The sequence below is a fragment of the Poecilia formosa genome, unplaced genomic scaffold (assembly GCF_000485575.1).
Source record: "Poecilia formosa unplaced genomic scaffold, Poecilia_formosa-5.1.2 Scaffold60, whole genome shotgun sequence".
Lineage (NCBI taxonomy): Eukaryota > Metazoa > Chordata > Actinopteri > Cyprinodontiformes > Poeciliidae > Poecilia > Poecilia formosa.
In genome coordinates, this window is record NW_006799999.1 from 1,487,508 (window position 1) to 1,504,400 (window position 16,893).

The 16,893-nt window shown below is 39.9% G+C and overlaps 5 protein-coding genes across 7 annotated transcripts in view; 2 read left to right on the forward strand and 3 right to left on the reverse strand.

The window, feature by feature from the left end:
- Positions 1–47: 47 nt before the first annotated feature.
- mrpl16 (mitochondrial ribosomal protein L16) lies at positions 48–3,398 on the reverse strand. The gene is made up of 5 exons (XM_007553945.2): positions 3,126–3,398; positions 2,749–2,820; positions 1,996–2,144; positions 1,475–1,768; positions 48–470 (listed from the first exon to the last, which is right to left on the reverse strand). Exons 1-5 carry the CDS (start codon positions 3,193–3,195, stop codon positions 279–281), a joined length of 777 nt encoding a protein of 258 aa, XP_007554007.1. The 5' UTR covers positions 3,196–3,398; the 3' UTR covers positions 48–278.
- Positions 3,399–3,976: 578 nt separating this feature from the next.
- On the reverse strand, positions 3,977–6,090 carry txnl4b (thioredoxin-like 4B). The gene is made up of 3 exons (XM_007553946.2): positions 5,886–6,090; positions 5,655–5,806; positions 3,977–4,525 (listed from the first exon to the last, which is right to left on the reverse strand). The coding sequence occupies exons 1-3, from the start codon at positions 6,015–6,017 to the stop codon at positions 4,360–4,362; spliced, it is 450 nt and encodes a 149-aa protein (XP_007554008.1). The 5' UTR covers positions 6,018–6,090; the 3' UTR covers positions 3,977–4,359.
- A 187-nt stretch (positions 6,091–6,277) lies between these two features.
- On the forward strand, positions 6,278–8,354 carry trmt10c (tRNA methyltransferase 10C, mitochondrial RNase P subunit). The gene has a single exon (XM_016672410.1). The coding sequence runs from the start codon at positions 6,548–6,550 to the stop codon at positions 8,063–8,065; it is 1,518 nt and encodes a 505-aa protein (XP_016527896.1). The 5' UTR covers positions 6,278–6,547; the 3' UTR covers positions 8,066–8,354.
- blzf1 (basic leucine zipper nuclear factor 1) lies at positions 8,226–14,050 on the reverse strand. Of its 3 annotated transcripts, none has more exons than XM_016672411.1 (7): positions 14,037–14,050; positions 11,830–11,895; positions 10,765–11,219; positions 10,374–10,573; positions 10,046–10,174; positions 9,372–9,600; positions 8,226–9,268 (listed from the first exon to the last, which is right to left on the reverse strand). In XM_016672411.1, the coding sequence occupies exons 2-7, from the start codon at positions 11,852–11,854 to the stop codon at positions 9,083–9,085; spliced, it is 1,224 nt and encodes a 407-aa protein (XP_016527897.1). In that variant the 5' UTR covers positions 11,855–11,895; positions 14,037–14,050; the 3' UTR covers positions 8,226–9,082. The 3 variants fall into 3 exon arrangements, with proteins under 3 accessions (XP_016527897.1, XP_007554011.1, XP_007554012.1); XM_007553949.2 differs by lacking the exon at positions 14,037–14,050 and adding an exon at positions 12,178–12,622; XM_007553950.2 differs by lacking the exon at positions 14,037–14,050 and adding an exon at positions 11,985–12,158.
- ercc5 (excision repair cross-complementation group 5) overlaps positions 11,995–16,893 on the forward strand; it is a 9,721-nt gene continuing 4,822 nt past the window's right edge. Inside the window, exons 1-10 of the mRNA XM_007553948.2 lie at positions 11,995–12,055; positions 12,614–12,724; positions 12,856–13,031; positions 13,117–13,232; positions 13,359–13,460; positions 13,982–14,039; positions 14,385–14,528; positions 14,614–14,824; positions 15,463–16,314; positions 16,389–16,666. Coding sequence (XP_007554010.1) covers positions 12,637–12,724; positions 12,856–13,031; positions 13,117–13,232; positions 13,359–13,460; positions 13,982–14,039; positions 14,385–14,528; positions 14,614–14,824; positions 15,463–16,314; positions 16,389–16,666 — 2,025 coding nt within the window. The 5' untranslated portion in view covers positions 11,995–12,055; positions 12,614–12,636. The remainder of the gene's footprint in view (positions 12,056–12,613; positions 12,725–12,855; positions 13,032–13,116; positions 13,233–13,358; positions 13,461–13,981; positions 14,040–14,384; positions 14,529–14,613; positions 14,825–15,462; positions 16,315–16,388; positions 16,667–16,893) is intronic.

Below are 16,893 nucleotides of genomic sequence, written 5' to 3' on the forward strand. Positions count from 1 at the left end.
ATCTTTTCATTAGCTTTATATTTTTCTATGAATTAAGTGAGATGTTATTTGTTTTCACATGTCCCATGTTTTATTTGTCAATTATGAGTCAGAACCAAGTAGCTTGATAGTAATAAACATGAGTCACTGGTTTACATAAGCAAAACAAATAAAAAAAGACTTAACAAAATATGTCATTGAAAAAAGAAAGTTGTTTCTGAAAGTGAGGGAGTAACAAAATTCAGGTCGAGGTCTTCAGACATGCAGTCTGGATGATGTCGGCTGTCCCCCCAGGTCCCTCACACCCTCCCTGGAAAATGAAATTTGCCTGTAAAGCGTCCATGGTTGCGCAGGTCAAATGGACTAAGCACCTTCCTGATGCCCATCATGTTGCCTTGGGCTATCTGCTTGAAGGTCCAGGGATTCTGGTTGTTCTCCTCCATCTCTTTCTGCTTTCTGTGCATTTCTTCCAGACTCTCTCGGCTCATTACCTGAAATAATAAAGGCAAAGCATTGCTTTATCATGCGAAAACCAAATTGTAAAAAAAACAAAAAAAAAATTGTTTTCAATCACTTTGACTTTAGTGATGTGAAAAGATGGCCTTCAATACACAGAATATGAACTGTTTATTAAAAACAAAGAAATAGATACATTTGTTCTCAGAATTCATTTCTTTTCTTATGTATTTTCTGTTTTCAATGCGTCTAATAAAAATAGGAATGAAAAGAAATGTTGCAATGTTGGTCTTGCAAAAACATTGCAAGACCAGCAATGTTGTTTCGTTTTAAGACAGTGCCAATGAGGACAGGCCAGAAAATGGATGTTGCAGAGGAAGGAAGGAGGCAGCTGCACCATTTTTTAGAGTCCTGTAGGTCTAAAAATGCTGAAATTATTTAAGGGCTTTTCTTTTAATCCTGAGCAGTTGTTCGGCCAGCAGTTGAAATTATGTTGGGCTGCCTGACTGCAGATTGGTTTTTTAACAGAATATTTCATTTCCCACCTCTTAAATGGAGCTTAAACACTGCTTATCAGCAACGTTCAATCAATTTTAACATCATGTTTCATTTTTAGTAATATTCAAGCAGCTTAGCAGATCCACTGCTAAGTTTCCTTTGAGGCAGAGTCCAGTAAAATCAGTGCAGCACTGAATAAAAAATGGTGATGTGGTTACTTCTACAGCCTTATGTAGAAACTAATGAGCCCTTTGCTAGGTGAAAATGTCCAGGTCATAGAATGTTTTGATCTGAGCCATTTAGGCAGTTAACTGCTGTGGTTATGATTAAAAGAAAGCAAACAATGATTTGATGATATACGACTTCATAGTTCTTGTATCGTCATTCCTACACTCAGAAAATGTTGGGGAAAAAAATAAAAAGGAAAATTCTGCTAGGGTATGTGAATTTATCACCACAGCTGTAAATGTACACCAGTTTGGTTTCTTTTTGCCTTTGTATCTAAACATCAACTGGAACAGAGCACACTCGGAGATCTCACCTTAGCAGGAAAGGGCAGCTTCTTGGCCACTTGAATCAAGACATGCTCAATCTCCCCCAGCTCCACCTTTCCTCCCAGCTCCACGATCAAACGTCCGGACCGGACCGGTGTCACGTAGTGGTCGATGGCTCCTTTGCCGCCGCCCATGCGCTGGCCCAGGCCTTTACGCGTGATTGGCTTGTACGGGGCACTGATACGCCACCGGGCAAATGTTGTGTGGGGATCTATCTTTCGGTTAATTGTTAGACGCATCATCTCTATATGACCCCAGTGCAGGTAGCCTCCGCCCATGGCCTGAAAAATAAAGCAGCAAAGTTACTTTGATATTTAACGCTCAAACTCAGCCATTTAATTGTGCAAAATAAAGTTAAAACATGTGGACAAATGTCATAAAAATACCAAAAAAAAAACAAACAAAAAAAACTGTAAAACTTTGGTCAATATACTGTGGAAAAGATGTGACATTTGTGTCGGACAATTTCAGCTGTCAGAAAATCCTCAATTGACATCAGTGCACTCACAACGATGGCATACTGCCCACAAGTGAAGGTATTCGATGCCATGGCCGGTCCTTGGATATCCCTGAGCTTCTTTCTCTCCTTCTTAGCCTGTTTTAGGTTGGGCACCTTGTTCAAAAACTTCAGTTTGGGTTTCTCTGGCAGCACAACATCTTTAAGAAAGGAAAGAGGACAAAATATTAAGATGCGGGACAGGAAATGATCTGAGGAACTCTAAAGCCCGCATCCATGAAGTGGAACACAAGGCACATAAGAATCACTGTACAAAATTAAAGCTCAAAATTATTTACCGCCCTGACAGTTTAAAAATGTCCAACATGATTACAAGATAATCTGTGGAGGGAGCCTTAAATTAGATAAAATGCTAAAAACACCAGTGAAAACGTGTACAAATCTGGACAGTAACTATAAGACTTTTGAAATTTGAATAAAGAAGCTTAAATCATGTAATGGCAAGATTTTTCTATTGATTACTGAGGAAGCGATGAATATCTTTTGACTTAAATGTATATAACATCCCTTTTATATTGTTTTATGATCTCTTGACTGAGTGATGCAAGTCTTCTTTCACATTAGTAACAAACTTCTTAGTTGAAAGACAATAAGTTTACATGTCTTTCAACTAAGAAAGACATGGGCAATCAGACAGAGGTATGAATAATTTTCAACCCAACTGTAGAAGGTGTGTGCATAATTATCAGCGTCTTATGTGCTCAAAAAAAGTCTCATATGAATGAGGAGAAGATGAAAGCTTACTGCTGTAGTCTGGAGTGACTGGAAATGTCTTCAGCCCAGCAGCGCAGATTTTCAAATAGCTGTGCAGAGGAGCTGTGGAGTAAATACAAAGTTGATAAAATGACAGATTGTGATCAGCTGCGACTCATCCCCTTCTCCCCCCCAAAAAAATGGTCGAGGTGAAGTTTAGGATTGCATTTGCATTTAACTTTGAGTTAGCATAACACTGAATCATTTTTTTTTGTTTCCAGCTTTATCAGATATAAAGGACGATTGCTGTACGGGAACCGAACCATGCTTGCTTCATATGATCCATTTCTGTTAATCTCCATTTGTTAATCGGTAATTGAGAATTCCCAAGTGCCCAAATGCATCATTGTTAACACAAGCCTCATTACCTTGCTGGTGACCGTGAGTTCTGCATATTACCGTCAGGCCGCCGACAGCAGCCTTAACGAGGGAGATCATTTTGTACGAACCGATACTAAAAAACCGTAATTTTTATTTCGCTTGATTCATACATCGGCATTTTAGAAATACTAGCAAAATACTGTATTTTTAGGAGCGCCACACGCTGAGCAAGGTCGCTGCCATTTCTGTGCAACAAATACTTCCGCCAAGATGAGGTAGGCACTTCCTGTTGAAAGTGACTTTCAAAATAAGCGGTGCTTTAATTTCGATCACTTTTCTGTAAACATAATTTCTGCACAGATTGATTTCTTCGGCACATTTGTAAAGTTTATTTGCTCCGTTCGGAATTTTATTGAGTACCCTCTATGAAAAAAATAAGCGACAGATTTGAAAATAGAAACTTGTGAAATGTCAAAGTTGTTAAAATATTGAACTTATTTAAATTCCCCTTTAAAAGCGTTTATTTGATAAATAGGTGACGTGAAATTACATTTTACTTTTTCAAATGAGAAATTGTTAGGTGCAATTCAGTCTTCCAGGTTTCTAATATTTGGAATTGGCTAAGTCAATAATTGAACTTAATGCATTTATTCAAAATGACCATATGTTATATAAACGTCTATGGACAACTTGCACATGTTTTTTTAATAAAACTAGTAATTTGAGTTGTTTTCATGAGGTGTTGAGCATGGGTCCAATGTATAGTCTATAAAAAGGACACAGTCTGCTGACATTTAATGTATTCAGAAGATGAGCAACCACTGATGCACACTCTCACACCTTTAACTAGCTTTTTTTTTATGTAAAACGATAAGACAATCAGCATGAAGACAAAAGATTTTGGCGCTTTATGATTTATTAACAGAACAAGGTTTTGACATTTCACATAAACATCGGTTTCTCCAGCAGGTATGTAGCAGTTTTCCATGGGAAACATAATTTCTGCCTCTAAGGTCATCCACAAACAAAATTATGTTCTTACTTACAAAATCCATGTTACATTATAGTTGCAACAAAAGATAAGGTCTTAAATAAAATGAGCGTAAAGAACACACTGTCATTTTTTTCAAGCATAAGGTTTCAAATCTAGAACACTTTTATAAAAACTTTTTCACACAACTTATAGGTGGTTAAATGCCAGGAGAATTTGGTGATTTTCTCAGTCAATAAAAATACATGTCACTTTGATGTTTTGGCAGAGAGAGGATGCTAGTGAAGATGCTAAATCCCATGGTAGAGAAGATCATATTTTGGAATATTCTGAGGATCTATTGGACTCTGGACTATCATTTTCCCCCTCATGGCTCCTCTGTAAATCACCTCGATTAGGTCGATGAAGTCCTGCTTGGTTTTAAAGCTGCCAACAAATTTAGTGTGATCTGGAGACCTGAAAGAACATTAAAAACACATAATAAACACCACTGTAATGTAACACTGTAATGTATATATATATATATATATATATATATATATATATATATATATATATATATATATATATATATATATATATATATTAATAAGCAAAGCATATTCACTTGTCACTTTATTAGGTACACCTCACTAGTACTTGGCTGCCTTTAGTACTGCCTTTATTTTGTTCTATATTGACAATATAGTATCCCTTTTCTCACTAATTCTGATTGATCAGTTTGAACGTTAGCAAACTGTCTGAACAACCTCTACATGGCTAAATGTGTTACGCTGCTCTAATGTGATTGGCTGATTCTCAACTGATTAGGCGAACCTTATAAAGTTACTGATGAGCATATTTGCTGAGAAATAGTATCACCATACAAAGAAAACAGCTATGACCAGAAAATAGCATTAAATTATCCATAATTTTAACTTGTTTAAGTAGAAATGAAAGATTTCAGCTATTCTGAATGACATTATTGGTTTGCATTAATTGTTGGACTTGAAATGTTTGATTCTTATTTTAAGTTTAAGTTCATTATACCTGCAGTTAACTGTACTTTTAATCTGTCTATGAATTAATTTGAATTTTCTTTTTATGTCCCCTATTAATTTTAGATTTATTGAAGTTTTTAATAACTTTTTATAAATTCTCTAAATTAAATGGAGATTTTTGTTCAAACTAAAATTATACCTTTTTTATATTGGTGGGGGTTTTTTTGTTGTTTTTTTAACTTCTCTTATAACTACTTTGAATAACTGTTTTTTTATATATTTTTTCTATTGTGCTTATCATTCATAAAAGGTAGTGTTTTTTGTTTTGTTTTGTTTTTGTCTTTTTTTACTTCATTGTTTTAACTGTTTTAAATTACTTTGTTCTGTCCGTTTGGTGTTGGGAAAGTGCTCAGACAAACAAAGACCTACAAATATGTCCACTTTTCTCATTTTTGTGCATACTTCTAATATAGACTAAAATGTATTTTAAATTCTTCTTAGTGACGAGTGTCGAATTAAATTAGTTGTTAATTAAATTGTTGATCTAATTGTTACCAATGTGCGTTGTATAAAGCATTTTGATTATACATTTTTCATTAACTTACCCATAATCAACTTTCATATGCTGCCCATTAAAAAAGAAGACAGTGGATGGGATATAGCTGATGTCAAAGTATCTGGTGTAAATTGGAGCTTTGTCTACATCAACGATATAGATGGACGCCATGTTACTCAAATCGTGTGCGGTTTTTGACAACTGCAACAACACAAGAGGTGAGAAATTATGAACAAACACTGCATTTTCTGATCAGATGCTTGTTGTTAAAGTCACTTACTATCTCGTCGAGCTGGAGACAAACCGAGTCATCATCTCTCCCGAACCTCAGGACTAAAACTTTCTCCGCGACGACTTTGATAACTTCATCGATGTCTTTTTTGGTTGTTAATTTTGGTAAAAAGAAGCTCATTTTCAGATGCTAACACGTTAACTTCACTGCTGTCGGTAAAAGCAGGAAATTACGTCACTTTGTTGTTGTGAATCCCGGTTAAGTTCACCGCAAGAAACATTAAAAATAATTAAAATATATTTAAGCATTATATTAAAATGAGTTTTAGTTTTCAATAAGACTTATATATTGGGTTTCTTTTCATAAGGCAACAATTTACTTTATTGAATATATGATTTTATTTTCTCCTTTTATTATGCTGCGTTTCTCACGTTTCAGTACGGCACAATACGACGTGACACCGTGTAACAACGTGACCTTCCACCAAATTTTTTGTAGGAAGTCTGAAAACCCATGTGCGGACGAGGATTTCTCATTCCATGAGGTATAACAGAATGTAGATGCTTTTTGTGATAATTAGATTCTATAATTAGGGCTAAATAATATCGCTAATGATATTTACTGGCTCGGGTGTCTCGTGCAAAGAAAGCTAATTTTGACGATCCTGCTGAGGGAGTGAACTGTTTTTTGTTTTGTTGTTTGTTTTTACAATGCTGCGACACTTCTCAACCAGATGCTGTAATTTGCTATTGAAAAGAACATTTTTGACATCCACGAACAAACCAGTCTTTGGTACCAGACCTTACAGAGAGTCCATCCTTGTCAGTCACTTCTGTGCAGGTAACACTGTGAAGAAGGATGGCCTCGATATTAAAGATGCTCTATCCGAGGAAAAAGAAGCGCTAGATCTTGACAAATGGAAGTCTGTAATGAGATCACAAGCTGTATTCCAGGAGGAAAAACCTTCTCGTGGAATGGAAACAACAGAAGATGATGATGATGACCTGGAAAGTACAGGCGATGATGTGAAGGACAGCTCCTCATTGGAGGCAACTCGTGAACTGGTTTCCATGTGGCGTCAAGCTGGGAAACGTGTACCTCAGGAAATAACCGAGGAGGACTTACAGACGTTGGCAGGCCTGACCACCAAGTCCTCCCGTAAAAAGTACCTGAAGTACCTGGCTATCAAGGAGGATCACAAACAGGCCCGCAAGGAGAAGCAGCAAAAGAAGAAAGCTGACAAAGAGGCTTCAATGAAGCAGAGAAAGGAGTTGGAAAGCAGTGAAGAAGAAGGCAATCAAGATGAACACAAACTGAAAAACACAATGTTTCTCCAGTACTGGAACCGCAGCCTGGACAAACTGTTGGGCTGGAGAACCGCTCAGGCAATGCGGTTTGGTCAACCAATTGTTTTTGACTTTAGCTATGCATCCAACATGTCCAGGAAGGAGATAGAGAACACAGTGTCTCAGCTGATGGAGGTGGAAGGGTGGAACCGGCGTGCAACAGAGCCCTTTCACCTTCACTTTTGCAACCTGCAGCCAGACAGCCACTACAAGAAGGAGCTACTGAAGCGGTACGGCGCAGAGACCTGGGACCGCCTGCTCATCACCAGCACTGAGCAACATTATATCGATGTGTTCCCCAGGGAACAGCTCGTATACCTCACTGCAGACTCCCCCAACATCCTGCGCAGCTTTGATCACTCCAAGGTCTACATCATCGGAGCCCTGGTGGACAAGTCCATCCACTCCGGACTGTCACTGGCCAACGCCAAGCGCCTGAAACTAGCAACAGCTCGCTTACCCCTTGACGAGTTTCTTCATTGGGAATTGGGAGCCAAAAATTTGACTCTGGACCAGATGATTCGCATCATGCTGACAATCAAAGATACGGGGAAATGGGAAGAAGCCTTACAGTTTGTGCCGAAGCGGAAACACGATGGCTTCTATCAACGGCAGACACAAACGGAGGTTTCAAATGACAGACCCAGAATTGTGAAAAATCATGCACTGAGAAAGAGTGGCGATGTGTTCGTGAGACGTGAGGCAAAAGACACTGGGCAAACATTTAAGAACCAGACGGCTTACGAATCCAATTATGACAGAATGACTGGACAAAACAGCACCAGAAAAAGTTCTCCAGCTGCAACTAAAGTGCGTACATCGTTCAAAAGAAAAATGGAAGCAAGGAAAACAGGAGACAAGACAATGTGGTGGCATGAGTGACAGGAAATAACTACTGTTAACATGGACATGTGTGTTAGAAAGTATCAACGTAAGAAGTATTGCGGAAAATGTTCTAATATCCACTTTGTTTTCACACAGGGTGAAAACAAAGATCAGTTTTGTTTTGCCTGTACAAATGACAAGAATATGATTTCTTTAAAAGGTAGAAACGTCTTTGGTCTTTATTTTAGTCTGACAGAAAAGATGCTTAAATAATATTTTGACAGTTTTACAGTAAATAAAATTATACCCATTACTGTAAAGTTTTCTGTACAGATGAAATACATCTTAATATTATAGAGCCTGTCTGTTTTGTTCTTAAATACTGCAACATTTAAGTAAATTCATAGTGTATTCTAAGCAAAAAATAAAAAGATAAAAATAGAATCTGACATCAGCAAAATCCAAGCAGGGTTTTTTTTTTTTTTTACAAAACTGCACAACACTGATCACAGTACCATCAATTCACTTTCACTAATGCTTTTACAGTAACTGAAACAAAATATATTCCTGAAGTAAAAAAAAAGCACCATCATAAATGGAAAAAAAGCCCTCCTGAATTAAAAGAGGCACCTATATTTCTTTAGTGTCTGACTTCCTGTCATCTGTGTTCCCATCTAATCACTCCCTGCAGTATGAAAGTAGAAACTGGTTAAATAAAAACAATATACACATCAGCACATCATTAGTTGTAAATGTTCCATTTACAACTAATGAACTCGTCCAGTGTAACACTGACTGACTCTGACCTCACATCTTAGCGATAAACATGATTTACATATCAGTCTACGATGGAGTTGAAATGCTTTCTTAAATCCAGACTAGCCTGTCTTATTTGATGTTTTCCAAGAGCTTCATAAGTTAAGCCACAAGTTTAAAACCATTAAACTTAAATGACAGCAAATAAACAGTCATAGTTTGTGCTAGAGCTCCACCTGCAGTCTGCCATCTTTATTTTTTTTTAAATACAAAAAACAACAAAAAATCCTAGTACTCTCTGTGTCAAATGAGGATGACCTATAGAACTATGATGTCTCCGGTGCAGCGTTCGCAGCAGTTGAAGGTTATGTTCTCGTAGCGGGTGTAAGGGTGAAACCTGCCGATGCTCTTCTTGCTGCTCAGAAAGTTTGGGGAGGTGGAGTCACTGAGTGCAGGTTCTGCCTTGTTTTCTGAACAAGAAATTGGATTCAAAACCTTCAACACCTAGAGCAAAAGAAATGGAATAAATTAAAGACATTATTCAGTTGTTGGATTCTAAAACTAGCAAAACATTAGCCAAAGGTAACATTTTACATAAACTTCATACCTTCTCAGCCATCTTCTCTGCTGGTGTGCTGCAGAGATGTTCGGCTGGTGCACTACTGCCCTTCGACACAGTGCTGCTAGCGTTGTTTTTGCCCAACAGATGAGAGTTAATAGCATCTGCTAGCTTGTGATTGGCTCCAGCCAGCTCTCCGATGCTGAGAGGCTGAGCACTGGGATAATAAGTCTGCTGTCTGCCCCACTGCAAAGACACCAGGAGCTGTTCCAGGGACCTGGCAACGCAAAGAGGACACAAAGTCAACGTAATGGCTCCACTAGCACTTGTACAAGCTTCTCTGATGGTTTTACTAGTCTAGTAAACAACACATTAAAAACAAATAAAAAGTCCATAGAAAAACACATGAACTTTTTTGTCCAGTTCAATCAATGGCACAAGGGAAAGGACAAAACTCCAGGCATTGAACCTTGTGGAGCCTCACCAGGTAAAGAAAACAATTCCTACAGAAAAGTAGTCACTAGCTTTTATATAACAAGACCAGCTAATAGGAGGAAACCCAGTGTTAGCAAATTAGGGCAGGTTTTGGAGTGTTGGATGCTTTTGTTAAACATACTAATTAACATTTAGGACTGACCCACTTTAACAGAATCTGCGCGCGTCTTGGACTCAACTTGAACATTTGGAAGGAGTCAGTAATTATTGATCAGTGCGGTGTTTACCTGTGACTGAGCACCATGTCCCTGGAGAACTCCTCCCGCTCCACCAGCAGGTCCTGAATCGCTCCTTGGGCCTCTCTTATCTGCCTCTGCAGAGAGGCTCTGGCGTTTGTCAGTTCCTCTGCCATGACTCTGAAGTAACAACATGATTTTAATACATATCAACATGATGGTTATGATGTGTTTATGAAGCATGTTTTTTTTTTTGTTTTTTTTATTGAAATTGTCCATCTTTTGATTGTGAATGTCTCTGATGTAAGCTGCCTTTGAAACTAAGATGGGAAGACAATCTTAAACTTTTCAACCAACTAACAAGTGGAGCACTTCCCACCTGCTGGCGAGGAACTTGCTCCTCCAGACGTCACACTGGATGCTCATACGTTCCAGCTGCTCCGCGGTGTGTGAAAGGCTTCGGCCTAAAGCCTCGTTCTCCAGAATGAGCTGGTTTTTCTCTCGTGCAAGACGCTCAAACTGGTACTCGAGGTCATCACCAACCGAGGCTACCAACAGCTTCTTCAGTTCGCGGTTTACCTGCCACACAGTTTAGAAACAAGATGAAAATAAATGTAAAGTAGTTTTATACTCAAATTACACATAAAGACCAACATTCTTAAGATACAATAAATCAAAGAAATCAACATTACAGCTTACTATGTTACATAATTATTTTCTCTAGATTTGTTTTACACTGAAATCTGTCTGTCATTTCACTCATGCCTTACCTCTGTCTGCACACGGAGTTGATTCGAAAGGCCCTCTTTGTCCTGCAGGAGCCGGCGTTCAGAGTTCTGCAGCTTCTCTAGCTGTCCTCTCCAGTCCTCCACAAGCGGAGGAGAGCCCTGCTCCTCGGCCTGCTGCCCTGCCTCGCCTTTCGCCTCAGTGGGCCCCGTCCGGCCACTCCGGGTGATGGCAGCTCTGGGCACAATGATCCTCACGGCTTCCACTTCCGTACACGCCTCCCTATTCACTTTGCCGAGGTGAAGCACGCCGAGAGGCTGTGGGGTAGCCGGGGGTGTGACATGTGGAGATTTTGGGCTGTGCCTTGGGCTTGCTACTTTGAGGAGAGGAACTTCAGATAAAAACGGTGGCGGGGCGTCAGTGATGACCTCGAGTGTGACTGGTGGTTTTGCGGTTTCCATGCCATCGCCGGGTCCTCGAATAGGGACAGTGGCAGAACCTAGAAGTATACAAATAAAAAAGTGAGAGCAGTTATTTTTAAACACTTTTGCCTAAAAATCAATTATGTTTATTTTTATTGATCTGTCCAATGCAGTGTGTAACCTGTACTGTCTCAATCCCTTTTCTGAATGAGCTGGGTTATAGAGTCTGTAAACCTTCTCAACGTATTCTGATTACTATTATTTTACTACTATTTTGTACTACGCGTTCTTGTTTTCTTCTCAAGACAGAAATCCATCTTAAGATCAATTTTAAGATATATGTTGCAATCCTATTATAACATCCAAGTAATTTCCAAACAATATTGTGTGAAGCAGATATATTCAGTTAAATTTACTTAAACTGCATCAATTTGCAACGTACGTCATTCTTAGGCATATAACAGGACAAACAGTGGGACTTTACACCAATCAAGGCAACACAAAGGGCCCTCGTTGATTAAACATTAATTGATGTGCATAAGCACAGTTTTCAGGAACCTGTTCACGTAGTCTAGCTTTAAAAATCACAGGAGAAATGTGGCCTCCTTGCTAAAATGCTTGTCATTAGCTGTACGGATGAGGCCGTTTTATTTCAAAAAGAAGGATATAAACGAACATGCTACGTACCTCTTACAACTGCTGCAGCAGCCATGGCGGCGGAGGAGACGCAACTTTACCTTAAACCCGGTGATTCTGTTGTAATTCACAGGAAAGACAGCAGTTATTTGGCAACAATTAGAGCACTATTTGTTTATGAAAGAAATATGTTGCTCATAGTTCACCTTTTATCAGCTGGGCGCTGATAAGGTTACATGATAAGGGAAGCTAGTTGTTGAGCTTGGTGTTAGCAAAGGTAAGAACTTTATCAGCACTAGCTACAGCAGTCAGCTCTTCTTTACTACTAGAGTTTATCAGAAATATTTACTGCGACTTAAATCTGAAGCCTTAAAATGGAAATATTACGCAGTGACATACCAGGTACAAATGAATTTGACCTCCTCCTCCTCGGTTCTAAGTTTTGTCAGCTGTTTGTTTTGCCACCCGGACACGGTTGGCCTTTCGTGAGCGCACGTAGAATTTTCTTTCCCTAACTTCCTGTCAAAACAATTTTTTTTTTATCTCAATAAAACTGGATTAACGGAAGTTTCTCTCGATCAAACCAGAAAACTAGAAACTGTATCACGAAAGTACATTTTTACGACGATAACAAATTGCTTTATTTACTAAATAAGGCAGCGTAGTATAGGTTAACCTGACGAAATACTCCGCGTTGCTCAACAGCGGAACCTTCGTGTCTTGTCGGAGTTGCATTACGGAGTTAAGAAGTGCTACAACAACATTTTTGGTTCCATTTGTCTTATTCCACTGTTAAAATTGGCTGAAGTCTTGGTAAAAGTCTTTACTTTTATAGGGTGTGTGCTTTGAGTTGTTATCATGGGAGTGCATGGACTCTGGAGACTCCTGGAGAGTACAGGAAAACCCATCAACCCCGAGACACTGGAAGGAAAGATTCTTGCTGTTGGTATCCTAACTTTAATTTGATCTGTTTATTCTTCCTAGTTTTTGAGATGCATTTTCCTTCATCTATGAAACGCATTAATTGATTCCCACTGATGTTGCGTCATAAAGATAACCTTAACCAGCGCTCCTCAGACATCAGTATATGGCTGAACCAGGCAGTGAAGGGGGTGAGGGACCGTGAAGGCAACAGCGTCCAGAACGCCCACCTCCTCACCCTGTTCAACCGCATCTGTAAGCTGCTCTTTTTTCGCATTAGACCGGTGTTTGTGTTTGATGGAGATGCTCCTATGCTGAAGAAGCAGACCCTGGTGAGACCAGCTCAGACGATTACTGCTAAGGGTGTAATAAATACCGCCACTGAACTTTCCGTTTACAAACGCTCTTCTCTTGCAGGCTCTGAGGAGGCAGAGGAAAGAGGAGCTGACCACTCAGTCCAAACAGACCAATGAGAAACTTCTGAAGACGTTCCTGAAGAGACAAGCTATCAAAGCTGCACTTGGAGATCATAGGTGAGCAGTAGGAGGAGGCAGAATGGTGGGGAGGTGATGAAAATCAACAGTTTTTCATTTTGTACATACTCTATCTGCTATATTCTTTTCTGTAGTCTTAGCATTTTTGTCTGAAATATTCCACAGTAAGGACCCTCTACCAAGCCTCTCCAGTGTGAAAAGAAATGAAGTGGACGACATGTACGTCCTACCCGCCCTTCCACCCACAGAGGAAATGGAAAGAAGCAGGTCAGAGTCAAGAAGTGTTACTGCTGTCTAGTTAAATGATTTATTACACCCTGAACATTTGCTTATTTTATGAGCAATCTATTGCAGTTTGATGTGATCAACAAACAGTTTGCAAACTGTTGTGTAGTGTTAGAAAAAAAGTAATCTCAAGAGTAGCCAGTTTACTCTGAAACCCTTAACTAAAATGTAGAGGAACCAGCTGCTTAAATAGTCACCTAATTAGCATTTCTCATCTGGTATGTAAATTAACCTAAGTATAAATACACCAAGGCACTGAGTGTATGAGAAAGTAAATAACATGCAACTGAGTACTTTAGAAGAACTGACTACTGAATAGTGTTGTTAGATTTAGAAACAAAAGGACAAATTAATTGAATATGGTTAAATAATTATTCGTGTCATTTCAAAAAAATATCCTAATTAGCTTACAATCAAAAACAGGACTGTCATAAGTGTATACTTTGGTTTAGATAGTCATGTGTAGTCATGACAGATGAATTAATTTTTTTTTCTCCTTGCAGCTCAGAAGAGGATGAGGAGGAGGAGAGAGCGAGCGAGGAAATGGTTGAAACATACCAGGTAAAAATAAAGGCTTTAATAAAAATAAAACATGTTGAGATTTAAATCTCAAGGCACTGTGCTACAAAAATAAGTTCAGTTTTTTTCAAATAAATCCAATTGATTTCAGTCTGTCCAGTGGCCATTACGTACAGATTATTTTGATCCAAGTTACAATACGTTTAATAAAGAGTTCTCTTGTTTAATTTCTTGAGGTCTTTTTAAGTGTTAGACATTATTGTTCCAAAATAGTTCCAAAAGGTACTTTGGCTACCTTTTCTTTCTGTTTTGTCACCTCCCAAATAAATTTAAAACTATTTTCTTTGACAACTCGCCTTCAAAGCCAGACTCTTAATTTTGATTCAGGAAGAACTGTATGAGGACCCGAACTCGGTGGACATAAACTCGGAGGATTTTACCAGCCTGCCTCCTGAGATGAAACACGAGATACTCAAAGAGATGAAAGAATTCTGCAAAAGACGTCGGACCATGTTTAACAAACCTCCCGAGGTACATTTAGGCCTCAAACACACTCCACTCTCCGCTCTTCTTTCCATTGCTAGCTCCTTTTCTTTCCTCTCTCTCTCTCTTCTAGCGTTCCGGAGACTTTTCGCAGTACCAACTGGCCGGCCTGCTGCAGAGGAACCGGCTGAACCAGCGTCTGGAGGGAGTTGAGAAGGAGATGAGCCAGCGCAGCGCCGGCACCGCTCCACAACTCGGTCAGCAGGATGAGGATGAGCAGAATCGCAGCGTGGAGTCAAAGCGACTGGTTTCAGAAGACAACTCGCACTATATACTTATAAAAGGTGAGGCAGATGTAGCGTTATGTTGTTAATACATATGCACAATATCTGACTCTAGATAGAAGCATATCTTAAATTTGTTTTTATATTGGCTCACATTTGAATTTCTTCTTAGGATCAGGGTCTAAATCTGTAAATTTCAGTGGCTCCGTTGCCAGTTTTAAATTTAGTTAGATACAACAGCTGTTCTTTGCCGTAGAACTGAAACAATTAATCGTGTTGAATCGTTTATTGGCATAATCGTCAATTAATTTAGTAACTGATTAATTGTTAATTGGCATATACTAAATAAAATATTCAATTTGCTGGAAAAACACAACACTCTGAGTAGTAATTAAGCCAAAACTATTTTTTTAAAAATGTACATTTTGCTTTTATATATAAAAACATTTCTTTGTCTGTAAATATTTTCTACCCAGAACTCCTCAAGTGTTAAAGTTTTAGCTTCATCTGGTTCAAATTCTGTAAACTTCTCCTATTTGGTGCCTTTTGCTGTCCAATTATTAATTGGTTAATTGAAAAAATAATCAACGGACCCGTCTACACTGCACTGATGTTGAGTGAAGCAAAAAGGGCTTATTTTACTTTGATGTCTTTTAATTTCTGTAAAAAAATCAACTCTTTACTTTCTTCACCTGTAGGCTCCAAAAAAAATGAACCAGCCTCACAGAGCCAACCTGCAGCTGCACCTTGGACAAGTTCTAGAATAAGGAAAGTGGACAAGCCCGAGCCTCTCTGGCGACCCATCGCTGAAGACGAAGAAGAGGAGGATGAACGACCCACCTGCTCAGACGCCGTCAACCCACCTGTGTCAAAGCCATCGCAGCCGCCTTCGCCTCGGACACTCAAGGCAATCCAGGCTGCTATGAGCGACAGCTCAGATGAAGAGAAGCTGAATCCAGAGAGCAAGGACGGCAAAGTGTCTCCACGGACACTCCTCGCAATCCAGCAGGCATTAACTGAGGATGAAGTAAGTGTCTCACCGTCCAAACTGCAGACAAGTCCCCAGCGTCCTGCGCGGCGAGTGGTGATCAGCAGCTCTGATGAGGAGACGGAGCCTTCCCTCAAGGAAGAGACGGACTTCAGTCAAAGCGGCGCCGCACGCCAAAGTTCACGCATCGAAGACAGTTTGCTGGGCAGCAGCTCTGAAGATGAGCTGGAGGAAATTATTGGAGAGAGGAATAAAGCTTTTCGCTCTGCAGCACTTCGACAAAGTCCCACAACAGCGATGGAGTCAGAGGTGGAGCGCGCCAGGGAAGCGGAGAAACAAAAAGAGGTGGAGCCGAGAGAACCTGAGCACAAGCTGCACGCTTCTCAATCCTGTCAGGAGTTATCCATCAGCTCTCCTTCACTTGAAAGTGCGAAACGGGCCAGCACTGAGACGGAGCAGAGGCTCCTAGATAAGAGCAAGGATAGACTCTCCGCAGGCCCGGCAAAAACCGACGGAGACGACGTCAAGTCAGAGAACAGCCAGCAGGAAAGCGACTCGGAAGGTAAAGTTAGAATAATTTATAGACTCGACTCTTTGTTTTTTATCATTCAAATGTAAAATGGTTGTGTTTTACAGAGAGCTTCATTGAGGTGTCCGAGGAAGAATTTAAGCAGGAGGATGCAAATGATTCAGCAGGAGACAAGAGGATTTTAGAAGAGGTCCAGGAAGATGAGGCAAAACCTGCAGAAGAGTCCGAGGAAAGTTTGACTCAGGCTGCTGGTCATCCAGCTCTGAGCTCAGACAAGGAGGATGAGGAGGAGAGAGAGCAGAGGAAAGCTCAGGGAAACGAGGCGAAGGACGACATGGAATCCAAACCAACAGCTGAAAACAACGAGTGGGAACACCTCGACATGGTTAGTATTTCTCCATCAAAGCAGAAGCTTTTCGTCTCGTGCTGTCATGAGCTAAAACATCCATCCATCCATTTTCCTTCACCCTTGTCCCTCAGTGGGGTCGGGAGGGGTGCTGGTGCCTATCTCCAGCTCACGTTCCAGGCGAGAGGCGGGGTACACCCTGGACAGGTCGCCAGTCTGTCGCAGGGCAACACAGAGACACACAGGACAAACAACCATGCACACAC